General features: G+C 42.3%; 1 protein-coding gene across 1 annotated transcript in view; it reads right to left on the bottom strand.

Annotated features, from left to right (window-relative positions):
* The window catches only part of LOC106737547 (phosphatidylcholine translocator ABCB4), an 83,486-nt gene extending 66,161 nt beyond the window's left edge, over nt 1–17,325 (bottom strand). Inside the window, exons 1-6 of the mRNA XM_019497756.2 lie at nt 17,265–17,325; nt 16,847–16,932; nt 14,870–14,921; nt 11,674–11,821; nt 8,657–8,729; nt 242–433 (exon numbers count right to left, since the gene is read on the bottom strand). Coding sequence (XP_019353301.2) covers nt 242–433; nt 8,657–8,729; nt 11,674–11,821; nt 14,870–14,921; nt 16,847–16,926 — 545 coding nt within the window. The 5' untranslated portion in view covers nt 16,927–16,932; nt 17,265–17,325. The remainder of the gene's footprint in view (nt 1–241; nt 434–8,656; nt 8,730–11,673; nt 11,822–14,869; nt 14,922–16,846; nt 16,933–17,264) is intronic.
* Between the last annotated feature and the right edge of the window lie 7,297 nt (nt 17,326–24,622).

Genomic DNA, 24,622 nt, shown 5'->3' with positions numbered 1-24,622 from the left:
GGGCCCTGTGCTTTGGGGGGCCCCACAGAACCAGGCAGAGCAGCGCAGTGACTCTGTGCTGCCGCAGGCTTCAGGCCTGGCCATTTGACACCCCACCCCGTGAATCTGCTGCTGGCTTCATTGCATCCAGGGACTGGGCCTCATACCCTGCTCAGGTCATCTCTGGCTATATTACAGGTGATATTTTCTTACTACTACTAATAAAATTAATAATAGAATAAAAAACAGTAATAATACTCACTCTATAAGTCGTGTGTTGAGTTCCCCCACATCATTTACATCAAACCATCCAATTTCCTGTTGCATTATTGCATGAAAAAATTGCTGTCTGATTTTCTTGATTTGTCGGCCAGCTGCAATTGTCCAAAATGCAACTTGCATGTAGGCAGCAAAGAGAACACCAGCTCCTATTCCAGAATAATAGTATGCATGTCTGAAAGGAACAAAATTGCCAAGGTTCTTTAAAACTAGATTCTTTTTCCTCCAAATGAATTGTCTAGGAACACATACATTTCAGCATTTTACCTGAACAAATATGAAATATTATTTGGATACTATCCACACTTTTTTTCTCTTCAGTATAGGAATATTTTTTTCAGACTGGCCTTTTAGAACCATGTTTCAGATTGCATATCTCATTCACTTGCATGTGATCGCCATAAATGAGGATTCAATTTCATAGTTTCATAGATGTTAGGGTCGGAAGGGACCTCAATAGATCATTGAGTCCGACCCCCTGCATAGGCAGGAAAGAGTGCTGGGTCTAGATGACCCCAGCTAGATGACTATCTAACCTCCTCTTGAAGACCCCCAGGGTAGGGGAGAGCACCACCTCCCTTGGGAGCCCGTTCCAGACCTTGGCCACTCTAACTGTGAAGAAGTTCTTCCTAATGTCCAGTCTAAATCTGCTCTCTGCTAGCTTGTGGCCATTATTTCTTGTAACCCCCGGGGGCGCCTTGGTGAATAAAACCTCACCAATTCCCTTCTGTGCCCCCGTGATGAACTTATAGGCAGCCACAAGGTCGCCTCTCAACCTTCTCTTGCGGAAGCTGAAAAGGTCCAGGTTCTCTAGTCTCTCCTCGTAGGGCTTGGTCTGCAAGCCCTTAACCATACGAGTGGCCCTTCTCTGGACCCTCTCCAAGTTATCCGCATCCCTCTTGATGTGTGGTGCCCAGAATTGCACGCAGTACTCCAACTGCGGTCTGACCAGCGGCCGATAGAGGGGAAGTATCACCTCCTTGGATCTATTCGTCATGCAACCTCCTTGGATCTATTCGTCATTTGTACTTTTTAAATATTAAATATTAAAAAGAGCTCAGAGAAATGTATAGAAAACCTGTTTTATGTGGTATTTTTCTATTGGAAGTTCTGGTAGTAGTGAAGAAAGGTCAAGAATGTAATTTTCAAAAATGCTTATGTAGCTTAAGAGCACAAATATAGAATTTGGAAGCCCCATTTTAAAACGGAAACTGCAGCAATAAATTATTTTTACTTCTTCAGTGTCATTACTTACTAGCCTATTGTACAAAAATTGGCATACTCTTTGGTGAGAAGTTAGAAATAGTTTGTTTTAAAATTAGGACACAGCTAAAACATTTAATATATAAACCAGATTCTTGTTTTACGTGAGAAACTAGTGACTCTTCTCGTGATTTCCCCTCTCCCCCCCCCCATTGTTTTCAGGACACTACCCAGTTGAGTTTAAGGCTTTGTAAGTCATAAAATTAATCACATTTGAACTGAAAACGTAATCATTCAACTTAAATTGGTAACTGAAGTTAATCTGAAGGTTGAGCTTACCCACCATTTGCAATGTAGAAAATGTATAAAATACTAAGCTGGGGGAAGACAACTACTTAGTTTTACAACTCACCACTAAGCACTACAGTATTTGTTTTATGTTTCACCATGTACTGCCACCTTGATAAGGTGGAGAGGCTTGCATATACCACTGATCCTTGTAGGGTCACCCATGGTGGTAAAGTCAAAGATGAGGTATTGGAGAAAGAGCAGTTCAATCCAGCACAACATAAAGACTTCAGTAGTGGAGCAGGCAGATGCAGAAAGCATATTTCTCAATGACTGGAAAGGTGGATGAAAGATGTAGTAGAAGAGTAATGCCAGTTGTCTTGCATCTCCTTGCCACTAGACACAGGTTTCTCCTTTGCCACAATCCATCCAGTTGTCAATGTGCAATGGTCTCCTTATGTAAACGTCATATGTAGTCTTCTCCCACTGGTCCAACATTTATTATAATAATCAGTACCCATAACCTCTGCATAGTCCTGTGCCAGTGGCTTGAAGTCCTGAGTCATGGATCCACACACAGGCAGCAGTTGCATAATGATCACTTAACCTTTAGTGTGGGACAGGAGGGTATTTTGGCAGCCATTATTGTGACTGAGCAGATTTTAGGATCCCCTCTGCTCACCTTGCATGGGAATGGAGCTAGAAAAGGTGCCCCAAACGTAGTATGTCTCGTTTTACCTTACCAGACTGGATAGCTGCTTTCAGGAGGATCACTCAAATTGTGGTGGAAACACAAAAATGTCCTTTGCATCTTGGAATATATGAACCCTACTAGATGACACAAACAGTGACCGATCTGAATGTAGAACAGCTATTATCACTCAAGAACGTGCAGTAAAACATCAATATTGCTGCTCTCAGCAAGACCAGACATGCAGACAAAAGTCATCTGTGGAAGGAGGGGGGTAGCTATATGTTTTTCTGAAAAGGGAAACCTGCAAATGACTGGCAAATACACAGTGTTGCTTTTGCCATTAAGAAGCAGATTGTCAGCCCATTGACCAAATTCTTTGTTGGCATTAACAGGTGCCTCATGACTCTGCTTCCAACTGACTAATAATTCATTTGTCACCATCATTAGTACATATGCCCCAAAACTGACAAGGAAGGACAGAGGGAACAGTTTTATGTTGACCTTGATAAAATCCTGACTATCATCCCAAAAGAGGACAAGATCATCCTCCTTGGATACTTCAACGTGAGAATTGGCCAGGGCTTTTAACATGTGGAGGGGGGGCACCATTGGCAAGGAAGGAGTAGCCAAAGCCAATTTCAGTGGCTTCCTTTTACTCAGTAAATGTGCAGAACACAACCTTGTCATTACTTAATACTATTTTCAGACAATGTCACAGGTACAGAACAACCTGGCAACACCCCTGCTCAGAATAATGGCACCTCCTCAACTATGTTGTCATAAGAGAACATTATCAAAAAATATGTCCATATCACACATGTCATGAGAGAAACTGATGACTGCTGGACTGATCATTGTTTAGTGAAATCAATCATGTCCATGAGGGTTGCACTGAAACATTGAAAGCAACCCAGATTACTCCAAAAATAGTACAATATCAAATGCTTTCAGACCCCCTAGACACCACAAAGCCTGCCAAACTCTCAAATTTTAGGATTGAAAATGATGACACTTGAGTTTTGAAGCATGCCCATCTCTCTCAAGAGACCATCCATGGGATTTACACAGAATCAATTGGCTTTATCACCCAATACCATCAGGACTGGTTTGGCGAAAAAAATGCTGAGATCAAAGCCCTGATCAATCGGAAGACTGGCAAAACCAGGTCAGTCAGAAGCAAGGAACTTATCAGTGACTTAAAGTTGAAACCCAGAGGAAGATTCAAAAAATGAAAAACAAATAGTGGGAAGAAAAAGCAAAATAAATCCAACAATTTGTTGACAGTTATGCCATATGGAGCTTCTTTAGTGCAATTAAGACTGGATATAGACCAAGTTCTTGTAGACTCACCCTGCCTAGATCTGAAGACCAATCCATCCTAACCACTGGAAGGAGCACTACCTAAAGCTCCTGAACCAGGAATGGTCAGTGACTGATGAAACCTTTGAGTCCATCCTGTAGCATCCAATAAGGGAAGCACTTGCCAGTATGTCAACTTCTGAAGTTGTCCACAAGGTGATGGAACAGATTAAGAAGAACAAAGCATCTGGCCCTTATGGCATACCAGCTGAGATCTTCAAAGTTGTTGAGGAAACTGACCAACAAGCACCACACACAGTTTCTTAAAATCTGGAACACTGAAGAAATTCCCACTAACCTAAGGAATGCCAGTACTGTCACCATTTTTAAGCAGGGAGATCAGGCTGACTCAGAAAACTATTGAGGTACTGCCGTCCTCTCCATCTCTGGGAAGATCCTTACTTGATTTCTGTTGAACCAACTGCTTCCTCTTACTGAGAAAATCCTTCCTGAGTCTCTGTGGCTTCAGAACATCAAGAGAGACCCTGGACATAATTTTTTGTAGCCCAGTAGATCCAGGAAAACTTCTGAGAACAACACTGGGAATTATGTGGCTTTTATCAATTGAACCAAAGCCGTCGACTCTTGTGAACCATAAGACTCTATTGAAGATCTTCTCGAAGTTTGGCTGCTCAGGGAAATTTATCACCTTTCTAAGACTCTTTCATGACCATATGACTGCCTTCATCCTATGTAATGACTCAATTATGGGGCCCTTTGCCATTCAAAGTGGCATCAAGCAGGGGTTGATCGCAACAATTCTGTTTTCCATCTTTCTTGCAGTCATCAATACACTCATTCATGACCGTCTACCACATGGCATTGGCATCGAGTACAGGATAGATGGGAATCTTAAATCTTTCCTGTCTCCATGCCAAAACCAAAGTTACATTGGTCTTGGTGGTGGAACTTCAGTATGCCAATAATTGTGCTGTTGCTGCACATCCTGAGGACCTACAAATAGCCCTTAACTGCTTCTCTCAAGCATACCAGTGCCTGGGACTGACCCTTAACATGGGGAAAAACCAAAGGTGCTTCACCAGCCTGCTCCAGGCCAATCAGCTCCCCTGGGAAAGGGGATCCTTATTGATGGACAGGAGCTGAAGAATGTTCAATGCTTTTTATACCTTGGCAGCCATCTCTCAAAGAAGGCCAACATAGATGAAGAGATTCAATATAGGATCCAATGTGCCTGCTCTGTCTTTGGGAGACTGTATCATCATGTGTTCAGCAATCATGACAATAGGACTCAAACAGAGCTCCAATTTTATACAACGCTGTGGTAACCCAAATTCTTCTCTATGGCTGTGAAGCTTGGGTGACCTACAGGGACCACCTGAAAAATCTGGAATGCCTTCACCAGCGTTACCTCCAGAAGATCCTTGGTATAAAGGGGGAGGATCACTGCACAAATGCCAGTGTCCTCACCAACATGAACACCACCAATATAGAAGCATTGATTATTCAACATTAGCTGTAGTGGACTGGGCATTGTGTGTGCATGCCTCATGTACATTTACCAAAACAACTGCTATACTCCCAACTCAGCCAAGGACAAAGGACACACAGGGTCCACAAGAAACACTTCAAGGACACCCTCAAAGTGAACATTAAGAAACTCGCATCACAAATTGGGAAAGACTAACCCAGGATAGAGCTATATGGCAACACCTTGAGAGAATTACATCTTTCTTTGAGGAAAATGCTCTCCCCTGGAGGCAGAACAATAGCAGGAATGGAAGGAAACAAGACTGAGAAGTCTGTGGCCCCAACCCTCCCTTTAACCACCTGTGGTTCTAGGATTGACCTTCTTAGTTATCAATGGACTCATTTACTACCCTTTACTTGACTTGTGGGGAGTGATCCTCCTTGACCATGAGGGAATTCCAATAACCACAATTTGTTTTTATGACAAAACATGACAAAACATAATGGAGTAAATTTTAACTGTCAAATTCCTCACTGAACAAAAATATATTTTAAAAATCAGTGGTGAAAGTTAACAATTTGCCTGCAACTAAACTATTCAAGAATAAATGCTTTGAAAAATAGCTGAATATTAGGCATACCTCATTTATTTGACAAACAAACAGTATGCATGATTATGCAGTCATTCATTTAATTTTGGTGTTAATTAATATTTCTGCTACTGCAAATTATTTTTTATTACCATTTATTATTTGTACTGTCAGGTGTTGTCAGCAGCAACAAGGGCTCAAAACAGGGTCTCCTTTGAAAACTAACAAATGCACAGACTAAAGTTCCTACCTACATACATAAGGAAATTAAATCCTCTCTTGCATCCCTTTAATAAAAAATATTTTCCTGCAAGCACTGTCTATATAAAATAAGGAGAACTTATAAAGGGAGTGCATTTAGTACTTAACAGGGATATCATTTATAACATTTCTGACAGTAAGTTGCCATTTGGGGACAAGCCCAGACATGCCTACTATTACTACTGGTGGTTGTCTATTTAAATATAATCTCTGAAAGATGTAATGACATGGGCGATGCCTATGAAAAGATCAAAGTCTATGCTGAAGAGATATGTCAACACTGTACATAGAACAAAATCTCCAGGTGGGGAGTTATGGGTGGCATCTGGAAAAGAAAGGAGGAAAAAAAAGGTTTTGAAAGAAAAAAGAAAAGGGGGGGAGGGGGAGAATTTGAAAGGGGAGAAAATGAAGTTGGAAAAATCGTGAAGAGCAGTAGAAAGAAAAAAAAACAGTGAGAAATAGATGGAGAGAAGAAAATAAAAACATTTGGAGAAAAAGATTTCTTACCTCTGTTCTTGAAGATGGTTTGTGCATGCATTTGTTCCACGGTATATATATGTGTGTCTGCTGCATTTGAACTGGAGACTTTTGCTGGTAGTGTCATTAGGAAGGGAGAATGTGTCCTATTGTGCCCTTACAGGCAAGTCTAAGGCCATAAAAATGCATAACTGACATAATGGCAAGGGAGTTTGAGCAAAGCATATATTATAAATGGCTGCTACCAAGGTGCAAGGGGAAAACGGTAATGGTGAGTTTATAGTGGGTGCCAGCTATAGACCACCAAGCCAGGAGAAGGAGGTGGACAAGAATTTTTTCAGATGATCTAAGATTGCAGGGTTTGGTGCTTATGGCAGACTTTTTACAGTCCAGCAAGTTCTTGGAGTGTGCTGTTTGTTAAAAATGGTAAAAAAAAATCAATCAGGAGGAAGCTTTTCTCCATTTACTGTTCACAAACAGGGAGGAATTGATTGAGTAGAGGCAGGTTGGGTGGTAGTGATGATGAAATGGCAGAGGATCTTCAGGAAAGGAATAAAGGAGAGCAGTAGAATAAAGACACCAAACTTCCTAAAAGCAGAGTTTATCAAATGCAGAGAACCAGTGGGCTGGACCTCGGAAGCAAGTTTAGGGGAGGTGCATTGTCTGTTCAGAGCTGTTGCACACTTCCTCAAGTAAATGGAGCTTCCTGGTGTCATCCTCCAAAATCATTCCCCTAAATATCCTGTTCCAACCTGCAGGCTGTTACAGATGGCAAACACAAGTGGCAACAAGGGTGGGAGGGGAAATGAGCAGCTTAGAGGATGGGAAAAAATAAATAAGAGATTACTTGGAAAAGCTAGATGTTTTCAAGTCAGCAGTGCTGGATAAGATTTATTGTAGAGTACTCAAGGAAATGAGCGAGGTAATTGTGGAGCCATTCACTATTCTGTTTGAGGTCAGGTGAGGTCCTGGATGACTGGAAAAGGGTAAATGTTGTGCCCATCATTAAGAAAGGGAAGAAGGATCAAGGGAATTACAGACCAATCAATCTGACTTTGATACCCATAAAAACATGGAAAATGTCATGTAGGAATCTATTTCTAAACACCTGAAGTATAACACAATGGTCAGGAATAGTTAACAGGATTTGTCAAAAGCAAGTCATGGTAGACCAACCTGATTTCATTCTATGAAAAGGTGATGTGGATGGGGACAAATAAAATAATCCAAAGCTAAATCGCTGAAAACCAGGAAATACAAAATTAAAGTACATACCACCTGTGCTTGTATTGGAAAAAATGATCAGAGGTAAAGGAAAGGATGCTAGCAGGGCTAGGGCCATAACTGGAAAGGACCAACTAAAGGAGGGATGGGGAGCCTGATGGGAAGGGAGTAAAGTGGAGATTGACATAAATTAGTCTTGATGGACAAGATGTCCAGTGATATCTCATGCCCTTCCAGAACAAGTGTAACTATTACTGACATTTTTCACTATTGAACTTAAGGAGCTAGTGGATAATAGCCATTGACACTTTACGGTATAAAAATCCCCCTCATTTAATTTCTGACCATTTCAATGGTACATTTACAAAGACAGGCAATAAAAAAAAGGCAATAAGAAGAAAGAAAGGAAATAATAACATTTTGGATAAAGATGTTATTGCAGACACAGATGGTCCTTTGTTGTGGGGAGAGAATGGGGGACACCAGCATGATGAGGAAGCGGAGAACAGAGGTGCATACAACCTGGTACGGGTATGCAAAAAGAGTCCTAGCTATTAGGGAAGTTGGTAGTGAGCTGCAGGGACTCCATGCAACAGAAGAGAATAGGAGGGTAGTATTCTCAGACTTTGCTCAGGTAAGAATAGAGAAATGGAAGACTTGTCTCCAGCAGTGTGCAAGGAGTGCAGCCTGACAAATGAACGAAGTGCACAGCCCTCTCATGATGTGTAGAATTTTGACTGGCATCCATTTAGGTCCTAGCTAAATGTTTATTTCATTGTTTTAAATGCAATTATTTTCAATTGAACAGGCTTGAACATCCTGTTTCCACAGTTTAAAAGAAAAGCAGTTATGGATAACTAAAAAAGCTTAATACCTAGTCATGTCTTCCTCCAGGTTCTCATATCTAGAGTAATTCCCTGCAGAAATATTTCCCAAAGAAAAATTCCCTGAAAGAAATACAGAAGGGAAAAACCCCCCATTAAATACTTTCAATAAAGCACATTTTAATAACTTCATTCAGTAAACTGCTAATTCCCCAAGGTGCTCAGCATACCCTGACAGATTTTAAATATCATAGGCTCCAATTGACTTCAATGAGAGTCAAAGGTATACAACATTTTTTAAGTTTATGGTGGTAGGTTAAACATTCAGGATTTTATCTATAGTATAACAGTGGTAGTAAAAATATAATACTAAATTCTGTTTTTAGTTACCCAAGAACTACAGTTTAATTTAGATCAAAATATTGCTCGTCATGTGAAGAATGCACATTATTTTTAACAATAATTAAATATACTTACATGGCTCCTTTCATTCAGAAATGAAGCAAAGCATTTTATAAATAGAGGCCCAAATACTTCATAAAGACTCCAGAAATCTATCTGAGGACAGTGACAGTGGTAGTGGTGGCTAGACCCATTCTAGTTAATGAAGACTAGCTAGTTACTTAACAATAAGGTAGAATGTAATTTTAAATTTTCATGTGCAGACAAGCTCTTTGTCTTAGCACTTCACACATGATCATATAAATGTATTGGATGCATGTTCCCTGTAAACACTTTATACAATTCCATGAGGGAAAAAGAACCGCAAGTTTTATACCAGGGGCCTTCATATCCTAATGAAAGAAAGCTTACAATACAGTGCCATGGTTTGGATACATGAACAGGTTACAGCAAGATAAATTAGGGAATAAATTCACTACGGGTCCAGACAGAATTGCAGCTCCCAGGTTTAACTCATGATGATTCATAGACATCGCCATGACTTAATCCCATCCCTCTTCTTCAACAGATGTTAGCTATTGAATCAGGAGGGTGGAGGATTGGCTCCAATCTGCATCTTCCCCTGGCTTCTCCCCTCTCCCTATTCTTCTCCCCCCCCCCCCCCCCACTGGCTCTGTTGCTGCCTGGGGGGGGGAGGCAGGGAAAGCAGGGGAGAGATCTTTTGGGATTTTTTCAGCCCTGCTGGCATAGGGGGTGGGGGGTTGATTGGAGACCCCCTGAGGTGAGAGGCTCCAATCCACCACCCCATCCCCACTCCAGTGGAGCTGAGAGAACCCCTGAAGGGACATTCCTCCCCTGCCGCCTTCTCTTCCCCTTTAGAGATGGTAGTTGCAGTTACTGTGCTGCAGGCAAAGCAGACAGAAATTAAGTTGATCTAATCAGGAGTTGCTTCATTTGGATCCTCATACAATGAGAGTCGATTTGCTGTGCCATCAGAGGGTCTGCAGCCATGCTCTTCTGTTTGGGCACTGCTTTAGAGCAATTTCAAGGGACCGATTATACAACAAATGTCACTTCTGTCTGTACCATGTCATCTGCTTGGCAGGCAATGTTGTGTCTGCTGTATCTCATACTATATTTGAAGCAGCTTATCCTTAATGAAAATGGTGTGACCTACCTCTCATTTAGATGAGGCAAGAGCTTATAAATAGAAAGTTACCTCGAGGTATGGACACATACATTTGGAGCCTTTTTAAAGTGGTAGGGGAACATTTGCTTTGAACTACACAGCTGCTGTACCTTACAATAGCTACATGTGGACAAGCCAGGAACAATACAAATGTAGCAAAACAGCCCCAACATTTAACTCTGCTTCATCCAAGGTTAAATCAGTGCTGTTCTGATACATTCCTGGTGTCCTTTGAACCAGTCCCAGGGAGTCCCAGGACTGTTAAAAGGGCATTGGGAATTGATGCTGCTGCTTGAGCACCCCTGAGTCCCAGAGCTGCTCAAGTGGCTGTAGAAATCATTGCCAGTGCTTGACCAACCTTGGAAATCCTGAGGCTGCTCAAGCAACCATGGCAGCAGCATCCTTGCAGAGTGGACTGACAACTCATCACTGGGTAGCTTATCAGGGAGCCAGCTACTCTCCCTCCTTTCTTCACCTTTGGCAGAGGAGAGGGGAGATGGAGAATTGCTGGATTTGTCTGAGGGACCCCCATCGTGCAACTTGTAACTAAACAGGCATACAAGTGGTGCTAGAAAACAGTGAAGTTTCTTTTTAAAGACCTAATAGTTTGTGGCAGAATCTCAGTAGTTTTCCACCACAAACTGCTTGAATGCCTATACATTGGTGGGGGGGGGGTTGGCAAGGAAAAATGTTTTTGCAACAGACGTGTAACACCTGTCCGCACCCTCAACATAGCTGATGTGTTCTAAGTTCTCATCCTACTTTATCTTACTGTAATGCATTCAGGTGTCTTTATTCTGATTTTTTTTTCTTATGGTAGTAGAGGTATGCTATACAGAACTGGACTTCAGATTGTGAAAACTTTTCTTTATAGTGCCGTAGAAATTTATATCACTGTATACATTTAAAAAAACATTTAATAAATAGTGTTTGAGTATCATACCTGCCTGGTTTTCTGTGACAAAATACGGCTTTTAATATATGCTTCATATTAATAGTTATTTTGTCATTCATATTGCCTTTTTTGAGGTATTTATATATGCATTTTGCATGTTCTTTTTCCATATAACAAGTGTCTTCATTTTACAATTTCTTTTTCATCCACTTCTCTCTCTAATCCCATAATCAAAGCTCACAACATTTTTATTCCTGTGGCACTTTAAAGGCAAAAGATTTCTGCAGAAATCATGCCATTGAAAGGGGTGTTTTTAATATCTTAAGAATTGTAGTTGAGGAACTTTACTTGGATAGAAACTTTAAAAAGGGACAAAAAATAATCTTTGGTACATCTTAACTGTAGTCACTGGACCAGAAATGAACTTGGTTTATCAATAGGAATGAACTGACTGTTTGGGATACAATACCCTGATGTGGAAGAGAGATTCTGGCTTTTACTTTTATTTTAATGTATCCAATTGTTCTCTCAATACAAGCTAAATTCAAACATCACCAACTAAAAAGCAGAACATTTCTTACCTGGATTTGATTCAATTCCTGGTTTAACAAAACTATCTGTCATGTCTCCAAAGATTATCATCATGAGTGGGAGACTTATGCCATGAAGGATTGCCATGACAGTACCTAGCCCCATTAGTAATTTATCCAACCAATCTGAATAGCGAAACTGAAAATGGGAAAAGAAGCAAAAGCTGATTTTCTTTTTTAATTAATTGCTTTAAAACATATTATCACCATTTAAAAATTCAAAGAAAGATTACAAAAAGTAAAGAAAAGTTTTTATATCACTTTAACCATATTACTCTAGACATGATATGAACCCTTAATTACTCTAAAGAAGTTGCACCACTTAAACACTTACCAATTTCTAAACATAGAAATTACTATTGTACTACAATAGCAGTACAAAACCATTTGTAAATTGTCTGTTGCATATTTTACCTTATGAATTCCCAAAGACAAACTTCAGTGTGACTTTTTTTTTGAGAAGTAGAATCACTAATGCATTTTAGTGTACAAATCATTACCATGTTCTGGTGTTCCCCAAGGCCACTGGAGTAAAGGAAATCTTTCTTTTGACATCAGTGGACATTGGGTCAGATGCTACATGTGATTTAGAGTAGCATTTTTTCAACCCAAAGTGGGTCACAGGACTATATGAAAGGGTTGCGAACGAACTTTAAAAATGGATCAACAAACTTTAAAAATGGATTCTCCTTTAAAGGAGAAAAACATACATGGGGAACCGTGGCTTTTCCCTTGAAGGCTGGCAGAGTTCCAGCCTGTGAGGGCCTGCTTGGGGCCCCCATGTCCCACTTACCCACCCCCTGCCCCAGACACTGGGGGACTAGGGCATGGGGGCAGTTTAGTTGAGTGTGAGGGGCACTGGGCCAGGACTGGCCATTAATATTTACAGATGGGTCCTGGTACAAAAAAGGTTGAGAACCACTGATTCGGAGCACTATGTATGATTCAGCATTCTAAGACACTGGCTTTAACATTTAGTGTAACAACATTGTGTTAATTGATATCGTATAAAGCTGGTATAAAGCTTTTCCAATACATTTAAAAAAAAAACCCAGTTATTTCAGCACTTGAGGCTGGAATTTTGTTAACATAATAGCATATACTATATTAAGATTGCATTGTCTAATTGAAATGAACATGATGAATGTGTATTAGGATTATTGATTGGGACTGATGATTTTATTGGTCCTGTTCATTGCATCAGGACACTGGGCACTCAGAATAATACTAAGTAGTGGAACTCAGTTCTATATTCCACTCAATACTCAAAACAGAAAGCTAACTCTTGTTTTACTGTGTTCTGGAGTCACTTTTCAAAAAGCAAAATTTGGGCCCTATTTTGCAATATTCAGAGAAACCCTCTTTCTGGCTATTATATACCATGCCCATCATTGTGACATTCAAACTCCTACAGTTATTCAACTATATTGTTTAAACCATTTAAAAATAATAATTAAAATTATATTGAAATAATGTAAGAACTGATACAAATACATAAAAACAAGCTAATCCAAAGTGAAAGATGAAATCATGTTTTTATCTGAAATCCCTAACTTGGTGGGTGAACTCACTTCATTTTTTTTTCATTTAATCACCTAGTAAATATATATTGTGGTTTACACAGAAGAATGGGGATCACATAAAACTGTGCAAGTGTTTGTGAATTTTACAACCTACCTACTGAAAAGGAATGTGACAATGCTGTAAACTTCCCTTTGAATTAATGCTATTATTTACTGGGTGCCAACACTTGTTACTCTTGAAGGAGAACTTAAATAGCAGTCATTAATGTTATATACCACAATGTTATGTCTCATTATATGCTTAAGGACATATGAATGAGCTAAATGCAGAGTATGATCTTGTTTTCTTTCAAGGTAGCTGTTTAAAAAATTCTCATTAATGTTTTTCTAAACTTTCATACCAAAAAAAAAAAAGCAGAGACTAAAAAATGTTGACACTGTTCTTAATCCAGTATTGCTGTATTGGTAAAGCCTACTAGCATAGTTCAATGCAGCTTACATTATAAAACTAATGTTTACTGACAGTGTAACTTATTTTACTTGTGAACATAGTATAAGCTAAACCAAAAGTGCCTTTATGCTGATGTAACTGTGCCTACACTAGGGCTTTTAATAGTAGAAAAAGATTGTAAAATATGACACCACTGAGTCACATTGCCATATTGGCAAAAGTTTCTTACATAGACCTAGCCTTAAAAGTTTTCCACACTACCAGTATGAGTTTATACACCAACATAACCTGTAGTGGTTAAACACAGTAGTAACGATATGAAAAAAACAAGGCATCTTTTACCAAAATAACTGCATTCTATACTAAGGATTTTGAAGAAATAACTATGTTAGCAAATTCTTGTGGCTTTCTCAGGGTTGATTGTTTTGCTAATAGGTTAGACAGTGGATTTGTATAGGTTGGTTAGGACAGGAATGATCCTGCTTCAGGCAGGGCGTTGGACTAGATGGCCTCCAGAGGTCCCTTCCAGGCTTTCTTCTCTCTGATTCTGTATTTCCCTATATCCATAAATATAACTGGAACTGGCAGAGTTATGTCTGTAAAACTTGGGTCCAAGCCAAACTTGCCAGTGCAGATGTTAGCCAGGCATAGGGTGTGGCATAAGCTCTGATAGATGTAACTATCTCTAATATAACCCCTTGTTATAGATGCAGATAATTAGCCTGGGCCTTAATGTAAACCAAGTTATACAAGCAAAACTGCATTTTTTTTTCTTATGTAACTTATTTTGCCTGAGAAGGTGGGCAGGGCTGGATAAGCTACACTGGCAAAAGTGGCCTCCCTTCTAATTATACCATTATTCTATGTCTTTGTCTACATTACAAAGTTTTGCCAGCATAGGGGTGTAAAAAGACCCTTCTTACCCCTGACACAACTCTTGTAACAAAACCCTGTTAGGATGCAGTTCTGCCAGCAGCCTATGACTAGCAGAGCTTTCAGGACAGAAAAGGTTCTTTGGGTATATGTGATAGCTTTTTTAGACCAACTAAATATTTGGAAAATTGTTCTTTGCAAGCTTTTGGGCACAAACACCCTTCTTCAGGCATAGGAAGAAGCATTCCTAGCATGAAAAAAGCCATGCAAGTCTGTTGGAAAATTGATTTAGCAGTGTTTTGTGTTTTATATAATGAAACTTGAATAGAACAGCTCTTACCATTGTTAATGGGCTGACCATATTTGGTTTCTTGGGGCTCTTCTTGTCACTGCTGAAAATGCATGATTTTAAATTATTTTAATAAAATATATAATAAGCCAAACACATCAACACAGTTCCTCATCCGAAAGGAAATAAAGATTTTTTGGCCTGCCTTTCAGATTACATAAACTCTGAAACACTTGTTCTATACTTAGTTTTGCAGGTATCTCAGTGTCATTAGGAATCTGGGATCCAAATAAATCAGACACCTAACCAACATAACTGTAGTAACAGAAGTGCCAGTGTAAACACAGGTTTTCCAGCAAAACAATCTTTTCCTGCATTCAGGAACCTGATATAATCTCTACCAACAAAAGAAAATGTTTGCTGGTGTGCACTGCATCTAACATAGGAGAATTTATTAATACATGTATGCTAACAAACTCTTCCTAGTGTAGATGTGGCTGACATGTAGCTTTGGTAATGTCTAGTCAAGGTCATATATTTCAAAACAATATATCTTGAAATCTTGTTGGTGTGTGTAACCGAGCCTGGGGCTCGCTGTTCCTTTAAGGAAGAAGCAGCCTAGGGAGGGGGAGCTCTGCAAACCAGGCAGGGTGCAGCGGGTGCAGGTTGTGGGGGCACCAGGGCAATGAGGTGGATTCACAGGCACCTGCAGGCAGCCCAGGCAGTGTCCTGACAGGAGGTGGGCAGGGCCCTGGGAAGGTAGAAGTCTGAGGCTGGGGCTAGCAGGCTAGTCTTTCCCTGGCAGCCACAGGGGAAAGAGCTCCTGGCAGCTGGGCCCCTGAAGGGACTACGCTGCTGTGTATGGATCCCCAGTAAGGCACTGTCATCTCACTAGGAGATGACCTTCAACCTCCCAGCCCTGGTCTATCCTAGCTGTGCAGTGAGGGAATGTTTTCCTCCTAAAGGGGCAGACGGCTGCTTCCCCTTCTGGGGTTTATGGTATCGCCTGGGGGTTTATGGTTTAAGTTAGTTTTATACCAGTGGTTTTGGTTGGGACAATAGAGGCAATATACGGAGGTCCCATTAGTGCCTATGGGGCATGCGGTTGCCTTGAGCCCTGCCAGGGGCAGGCTCAAGGCTCGAGCAACTGTTGAGCCTGGAGTGGGCAGAGTGAGGCCGCAGAGGCAGACGGTACTGGGGCCTGAGAGGGGCACAAGCAGACAGGGGCTGGGGGCTCAGTGCCCAAAAGGGCCAAACGAGCTGGTGCCTCAAAACCAGGTCCGATACAGTGGGCCTGTGCTAGAGTAAACAAGGCACTCCCCTCTCCCCCCTCCTACTTCCAACCCCCACAACAACTTGTACCATTTCCTGATTGTGATAATCCCAGGTGAGGTTGTATACAAAGCTTTTTCTAATGTATTTGAGGACTTTACATGCGTTTGTGACATGGGAGGCTGAGTTGAGGCATATGCAACTTTCTACTTAGCTTACAGAATGCTTTCTTTACTAGAGTGCACTGTTTTGTGAAACACAGTTAAGGAGTACAGTGGTTGGTACTTATGCTGTAAGGGCTGATCTTTGACCCTGTTTTTCACCCTAAGTAAAAAGCCATATTCCTAGTTAACATTTCAGCATATGTGCCTTAGCTGCCCATTGTCAACTACAACTTCAGCTCTAGTACTGTTTTAGTTTTTCCTTAGTGTAGTGAGTTAACAAATTGTAGTGGATATAACTAGCACATCTTTATGGTAAGAATAAGGAGCAGAATGATCTTTTTTTTTCTTCCTCATTCCCGCTGCTTGTACTAGTGTGTAAGGTACAAGCAAAGCCTTACGCTGTTGAGACAGAATTTTCCTCATGGGATATATTTAATAGGGAACACTGGTGAAGGATTATAATAATAGATTTTAAAAGATTTGTATAAACAAGAAAGTATGCAAGTTATGCAAATACAGTACTTTTAAAAATAAAAATTGAACCTACATATTTAGAAATAAACATGATAAAACATTTCACAATAATATTTACCATTTGTCTTCAGATTCACGGTCCTGATGTGGTACAGCAACATCTTTTCTATCGGGCTTTGCTTCATCTACAGAATGCATTTTTATCTATTTAAGAAATTTAATTTAGTCAACATTTAACTAAGAGTATATTAGATTTAAGTTGACAATTGAATCAAGTATATCACTGACAGCAACACATTTTCTTAGATGTACATACCCTAACCTCTATTTGTGATCTTCATGGATCTTTCATTGATATCCCATTTAAATGCTCTAGGCATTTAGTTTTCTGTAATTTAGCATAGTTAATAACATAAATGGAAAAATGATGCATTTTCCTAAAATAGCATGCAACCACTTTGGATTGTCTTTCTTTTTTATTAGTTTGTTGCATTTTATAATATATACCTGGTTTAAAAAATAAAGTATGGACTTACTATGAGGGTTGTTCTTCTCTGTTTGTTCTCCCTTTTCAGAAGGTTATTCAGTGACAGATAGGACTGGTATGATTAGGATTATGTAGTAGGACTGGACTTTGTTCTATTTAAAATAGTAAATGATGACAAGTTTTTGCCCAGCCTTTCCCTTTCCTTTTGGAGCTTGTATGGACCCCAAGAGAGTAATGAATGTACTGAACTCCGCCTCTCATGAGAATGTTTAATAAACGGATCTGGATTGTGTCATCAGCACAATTGGCTTGCAATAGATTTCTATTACCTATCCTGACAAAACTCTTCCCTATATATTATAATGATTATTGCTTCAGAGTTTATTGCTCCCAGGCACGTCATTTGAACATGTGCCTGGGACTGCAGCATGTTGAGCTGGGTCAGAGCGGCCCCAGCTGGCAGGGAACCCAGGGGGCCAACCTTCCAGCCCAGGGCTACCCCCCGCCCCGGCTCAACATGCTGTGGCAGGGCTGGCTGGGGCACAAGGGTGCTCCATTCATAGGTTTCATAGACATTAGGGCTGGAAGGGACCTCGGAAGATCATCGAGTCCAGTCCAGAGTTGGGTTGGTGGGTGCTGGGGAGTGTGGGGTGGGTGGGCCAGTGCTCTAGGCAGGCCTGGACCCATCTTTTTGCTGTGTTTGTACAGCACCCAGCATACCATGAGTCCTGCTCCATGGCTGGGTGATGATGCAATTTAAACAATAAATCAGACCGTCATCACACCTGGGATATAGTTTAGGTGTGGGCATTGCTGCTGATGGAGAAGCCTGGGGCAGTGGGAGATCTATGATGGGAAGCATGGTATGCAATATAAATCATAACATCATAGAAAATTCAGGTTGGAGGGACCTCAGGAGGTCACATCTAGTGCAATCCCCTGCTTAAAGCAGGACCAGCTCCAACTAGCTCATCCCAGTCAAGGCTTTGTCTAGCTGAGTTTTAAAAACCTCCAAGGATGGAGATTTCACAACATCTCTGAGTAACCTTTTCCATGCTGTGGGATGCTGGACTCTCAGCTTCTGCTGCCTCCTTCCCATAGCTCCCTCCAGACCCTTCCTCAGTAGGTGCCATAGCAGCCCCAGATGGTAGAAGCACAGGGCAAGTGCCTCCCCCGTGGGTCAGGTGGACTTGTGGTTATTCAGTGGGTAGGACACCACTGGCAGAGACGTGAGATGCTGGGCATGTGGCAGCCCCGGAGAAATTCATGGAGACCATGAAACAGCCATCATTAGTGCAACTTCTTGTCATCACCAGGTTGGGCTTGATTTAACGAATGCTCTATAGTGAAGGTGAAAGTTTCTACCTCCTAGAACCAGAATTCAGAGCGCCCCCATCTCCTGCCTGCTTTGCAAAGAGCATGCTACCTATTGCTCATGTCTGGGTCCATATGACAGCAAACATGCATTCCCCCATCTCCTGCCTGCTTTGCAAAGAGCACGCTACCCATGGCTCATGTCTGGGTCCATATGACAGCAGACATGAGCCTCCCATCTCCTGCCTGCTTTGCAAAGAGCACGCTACCCATTGCTCATGTCTGGGTCCATATGACACCAGACACGAGCCCCGGCATCTCCTGCCTGCTTTGCAAAAAGGATGCTACCTATTGCTCATGTCTGGGTCCATATGACAGCAGACATGCATTCCCCCATCTCCTGCCTGCTTTGCAAAGAGCATGCTACCTATTGCTCATTTCTGGGTCCATATGACACCAGACATGCATTCCCCCATCTCCTGCCTGCTTTGCAAAGAGCATGCTACTTATTGCTCATGTCTGGGTCCATATGACACCATAGATTCATTCATAGATTCATAGATGTTAGGGTTGGAAGGGACCTCAATAGATCATCGAGTCCAACCCCCTGCATAAGCAGGAAAGAGTTCTGGGTCTAGATGACCCCAGCCAGATGCTCATCTAACCTCCTCTTGAAGACCCCCAGGGTAGGGGAGAGCACCACCTCCCTTGGGAGCCCATTCCAGACCCTGGCCACTCGAACTGTGAAGAAGTTCTTCCTAATGTCCAATCTAAATCTGCTCTCTGCTAGCTTGTGGCCATTATTTCTTGTAACACCCGGGGGCGCCTTGGTGAATAAATACTCACCAATACCCCTCTGTGCCCCTGTGATGAACTTATAGGCGGCCACAAGGTCGCCTCTCAACCTTCTCTTGCGGAGGCTGAAAAGATCCAGTTTCTCTAGTCTCTCCTCGTAGGGCTTGGTCTGCAGGCCCTTAACCAGATGAGTGGCCCTTCTCTGGACCCTCTCCAGATTATCCGCATCCCTCTTGAATTGCGGCGCCCAGAATTGCACACAGTACTCCAACTGCAGTCTGACCAGCGCCCGATAGAGGGGAAGTATCACCTCCATTGTGAGGCTAGCCAGCAGATGGCCTTCACACTGAAGCACCCTCATGCCCCAGCCAGCTGGGGCAGCATCTACATGCGCGCTGCTGCAGAGTGAAAAAACAACAACTCTGCAGTGGAATACTACTTGTACTTACAAGTACTATCCCACTGTGGAGTTAATTCGTTTACTGCAGCCTAATAGGGACACACATGTAGACACATGATGTTTACTGCGGAGCTAATTAGTCTACTCTGCAGTAAGAGTTTCATGTAGTCACATATGACTTCCATCCATTTGGTTGCCTTCAAAAGGTCTTTGCTAAGGCTAGTCTTATCATACCTCATTTCCCCAAAACCCTTTATCTCATTCAAGCTCTTTCCCCACTACCTGATTTCTCAGGGCTTATTCTTTTTTTTTTTTATTAAGGCTATTAGCATTATGGTGATGTTAATTTGGTTGGTGAATTGCAGTTTTAAGTTGTGGAATTCTTAGCGTTGTTCTATATGTATTACAGTGAATATACATAATGCCAGAGAATGGGTAAAAATTAGTACATGTTGAGTAAGAATCTTTTCGTAGAAAGATAGTTAACTTGTCTAACCCTTCTTTTAGGTGTCATTTCACTTCACTTAATATAAACTTTAGTAGATGCTCGTGAGAAGTGTAATATTTGAAGATATGATGTTATATTACCTGTAGCCAGGTAAGTCCATACGTCAAAATGGTTTTTTTTAAATCCTTTAAAATATTTTGAAATATAAAAAGTTTTTCCACCAGTGTGGAAGTTGAATATAGACCTAAGACTGGACAGACCCTCCAAAATCAGTTCATTACTAAGTGGTAAATCTTATGATGCACATTTCTCTTACAGTTTCTACTGTGGAATCAGAAAAAAATAAATGCCTTAAACTTTGATCAGACGAGTTATAAGATGACATAACCGCTTTGTGGGGAATTGCTGGCTCTGCATAGTAGAACAGATAAGGGAAAGTGTTTGTTCTCTGTAACTCCTCTGCAACTGCTTCACTCACCGCGGCCTTGAAGATAGCAGAAAAAAAGTATGTACAACTCTGATTTCCAGGTGCAAGAAGGGAGTGTTCTCCCCCCATTTCTCGGTTTGTGAACTAACCTCGTCTCCCCCATGGTTCTAATCCTGATAACAGCAAAGAAGTAATGAGGTAGTGTTTGTAGCTGCTTTTTTCTAGGTGACTCGACTATATGATCACGTGAGTTGTAAGCGACTGTTAAAAAGTATATAAGCCTCCTGATTTTGCTCTTCAGGGGGAACCCCTTCCAAGTGCTTGGGAAATCCGTGTCACTTTGGAGTCCCCCCTACAGCTATAGCTTTCATTTGAATAAAATCTTCTGCTGACCTGACCCAAAAGTATGCTGCGTGTGTTTCCACAACACTACCAAGTATTTGATTTTGAGTGGAAAATGGATAAGAGCATTAGGCTTCCCACAACACTCCTTTATTTCATTGTAATACTTCCATTTTACCATAATACAGAAATAACAGACCAGTGAAATAAAATACAAACTAAATTAGAATAGCAAGTTTTACTAGCATCATAAAATAGTATAATCACAAAGAAAAGTAAAAATAAGAAATTAATTTTAGATTTACATTCTTGAGCCTAGTACTGGAAGCACAGCTATTTAAAGAAATATATTTGACACAAAACTTGGGCACAAGACAGTGTATGCTGACCTGTAGCTAAGCAGGAAGCTAAACATTCTTTTCATCTACTGAAGCATTTGTAAAGTTTGAGGCCCCTTTGGATTTAGATTGTCTGGTTTGACATTGTAAAATTTAAGGTTACAAAGGATCATTGAGTGTAATTTAAATATTACCGGCCACTTGATTCCACCATTTTTTCTTACACAGAGCCCAATAACTTGAGTTACACTAAATAAATTCAGCCCTCAGGAGACTAAATTGTTGTGAGCCACAGTGACAACAGGAGAAATTGAACTACCACTATTACCTGATGTCACAGAATCATGAAATGATAGAAAAGTAGAGCTGGAAGACTCCTCTACAGGTCATCTAGTACAACCCCCTGGCAGAGGCAGAATCATAGCTATCCAAACTATCCCATACAAATCCTTGTTTAACCTATTACTAAAATTACATAGTCAACCCTGTCTCAACCACAAAGCATAGCTTTGCCACTGGTACAGGAGACCAATGGCAGTAAGTGTCTTGCTGTTGCATGGGTTGTTGAAACATCACTCATAGTTTCATAGTAGTTTCATAGTAGCTAGGGTCAGGAGGGACCTGAACAGATCATCTAGCCTGACCCCCTGCCACAGGCAGGAATTAATGCTGGGTTCACAAGACCCCAGACACGTGATCATCCAACCTCCTCTTGAATATGCCCAAGGTAGGGGCGAGGACCACCTCCCTGGGAAGTTGGTTCCAGATTTTGGCCACCCTAACTGTAAAATATTGCCTTCTGATCTCTAACCTAAACCTATTCTCCATCAGCTTATGACCATTGTTCCTTGTCACATCAGGTGGTGCTGGGGAGAAAAGAGCTCTGCCTATTTGCTGTTGATCCCCCTTGATGAGCTTGTAGGCAGCCACCAGGTCCCCCCTCAGCCTCCTCTTGCTGAGGCTGAACAGGTTCAGGTCCTTCAGTCTCTCTTCGTAGGGCCTGTCCTGCTGCCCTCTAACCAAGTGGGTGGCCCTCCTCTGAACCCTCTGCAGGCTGGCCACATCCCTTTTGAAGTGCGGCGCCCAGTACTGGACGCAGTACTCCAACTGTGGCCTGAGTAAAGTTGCATAGAGGGGGAGTATCACCTCTCTGGACCGGCTTGAGATGCACCTTTGGCTGCATGACAAGGTATGGCTGGCCTTGCTGGCTGCGGTCTGGCATTGGCGGCTCATGTTCATCTTGGAGTCAATAATGACTCCGAGATCCCTTTCTGCCTCTGTGCTTTCAAGAAGGGAACTCCCCAGCCTGTATGCATGCTGTGGATTCCTTCTCCCAAGGTGCAGCACCCTGCATTTGTCTACATTGTACCCCATCCTATTCTCATCTTCCCACTTTTGTAGTCTGTCTAAATTTAGTTGCAGCCTCTCTCTCCCTTCAAGTGTGTCCACCTCGCCCCACATCCTAGTGTCGTCAGCAAACTTGGACAGCATGCTTTCCACCCCTTCGTCCAAGTCAGTGATGAAGATGTTAAACAGTGCGGGCCCGAGGACCGAGCCCTGGGGTACCCCACTGCTCACATCTCGCCAGGTTGAGTACAACGCGTCCACCACTACTCTCTGGGTGCGCCCCATCAGCCAATTTTTACCCATCCAACTGTGCAGGCATCAATGCCACAGTCGCTTAATTTATTGATGAGGATGGGGTAAGAGACAGTGTCAAAGGCCTTCTTAAAGTCTAGAAAGACTATGTCCACAGCGACACCATCATCCAAGGATTTAGTTACTTGGTCGTAAAAGGCAATCAGGTTGGTCTGGTAGGACCTGCCTTTGGTGAACCCATGCTGATTGCCCCTGAGCATGATCTCCCCTGCAGGCCCCCCACAGATATGCTCCTTGATGATCCTCTCCAAGAGCTTCCTGAGCACCGAGGTGAGGTTTAGAGGCCTATAATTACTTGGGTCCTCCTTCCTCCCCTTCTTAAAAATAGGGACCACATTAGCCAGTTTCCAATCCGCCGGCACCTGGCCAGATGACCACGAATGCTCATACAGCCAGGCCAAAGGCTCTGCGATGACCCCTGCCAGCTCCCTCAACACCCTTGGGTGGAGGGCATCTGGACCTGCAGATTTAAAAATGTCTAGCCCTTCCAGAAGATCCCTAACTACATCTGCACTGACTAAAGGCTTGATAGAGCTATCATCAAGATTATCTCTACCTCTGGTAGGTGGGATATCCCGGTCCCTATTCAGGAAAACAGAGGCAAAGAAACTGTTAAAAATATCAGTTTTCTTGTCTGGCATGGCCACCAGATTGCCGTTTGTGTCTTGCAGGGGCCCTACATTGCCTGGTGCCCTCTTCTTGCTCCCAATGTACTTGAAAAAGGACTTTTTGTTGTCCTTAATCCTGGACGCTAGCCTGAGTTCCATCTCTGCCTTGGCCTTCCTAATAGCCCTCCTACACTCCCGGGCCAAGGAGGAGTACTCCTCCTTGGTGATAGTTCCTCCATTCCACTGGTTGTACGCCTCCCTTTTAGTCCTCAGGCATTGCTGAATGCTCTTGCTGAGCCAAGGTGGTTTCTGAGCACTCTTACCCCCCTTGCTTCTCTCAGGGACTGTTATCTTTTGGGCCTGGAGGATCGCCCCCTTAAGGTACCCTCGTGGGCTCCCATCTCCTCTACCTTCTGGGCCCTTAGTGCCTCCCCCACTAGTCTCCTAAGCTCATTGAAGTTGGCCTTTCTGAAGTCAAGGGCTTTAGCCTCGGTGTGAGCCCTAGACACCCTGCGTTGGATAGTGAAATCCAGCAGGTGATGATCACTATTGCCCAGGTGGTCAAGGACCTGCAGTCCCCTCACCAGGTCATCCCCCGTGGCCAGGCCCAGGTCCAGCAAGGCGTTACCCCTAGTGGGAGCTGTACACTTCCTGGATAAGGTGAAGGTCCTGTAATACAGCCAGGAACCTACGCGAGTGGTCAGACCTGGCTGTCTGCTCCTCCCAACAAATGTCTGGGTAGTTTAGGTCACCCATGACAATAACATCCCTTGACCTAACTGCCTCCACAAGCTGACTGGAGAAGTCCTGGTCTAGCTCTTCCCCCTGGTTGGGTGGTCTGTAGTAGACACCCACAGTAAGGTCCCTTTCGCCATGCCCCCCTTGTAGTTTGACCCATAGTGTCTCTGCCCGACCCTCCTCTAACCCAAAGCTAATTCTTGATGATGTGAGGTGCTCTTTGACATAGAGCGCAACCCCCCGCACCTTTCCTCTCTGTCCTGTCTCTTCTATATAGGGTGTACCCCCGAATGCCTACTGCACAGTCATAGGCAGGGTCCCACCAGGTTTCTGTGAGC

This window comes from Alligator mississippiensis, chromosome 5, assembly GCF_030867095.1.
Source record: "Alligator mississippiensis isolate rAllMis1 chromosome 5, rAllMis1, whole genome shotgun sequence".
Classification (NCBI taxonomy): domain Eukaryota; kingdom Metazoa; phylum Chordata; order Crocodylia; family Alligatoridae; genus Alligator; species Alligator mississippiensis.
Note: the sequence above shows the minus strand (reverse complement) of the source record. Positions and strands in the feature narration are given on the sequence as shown.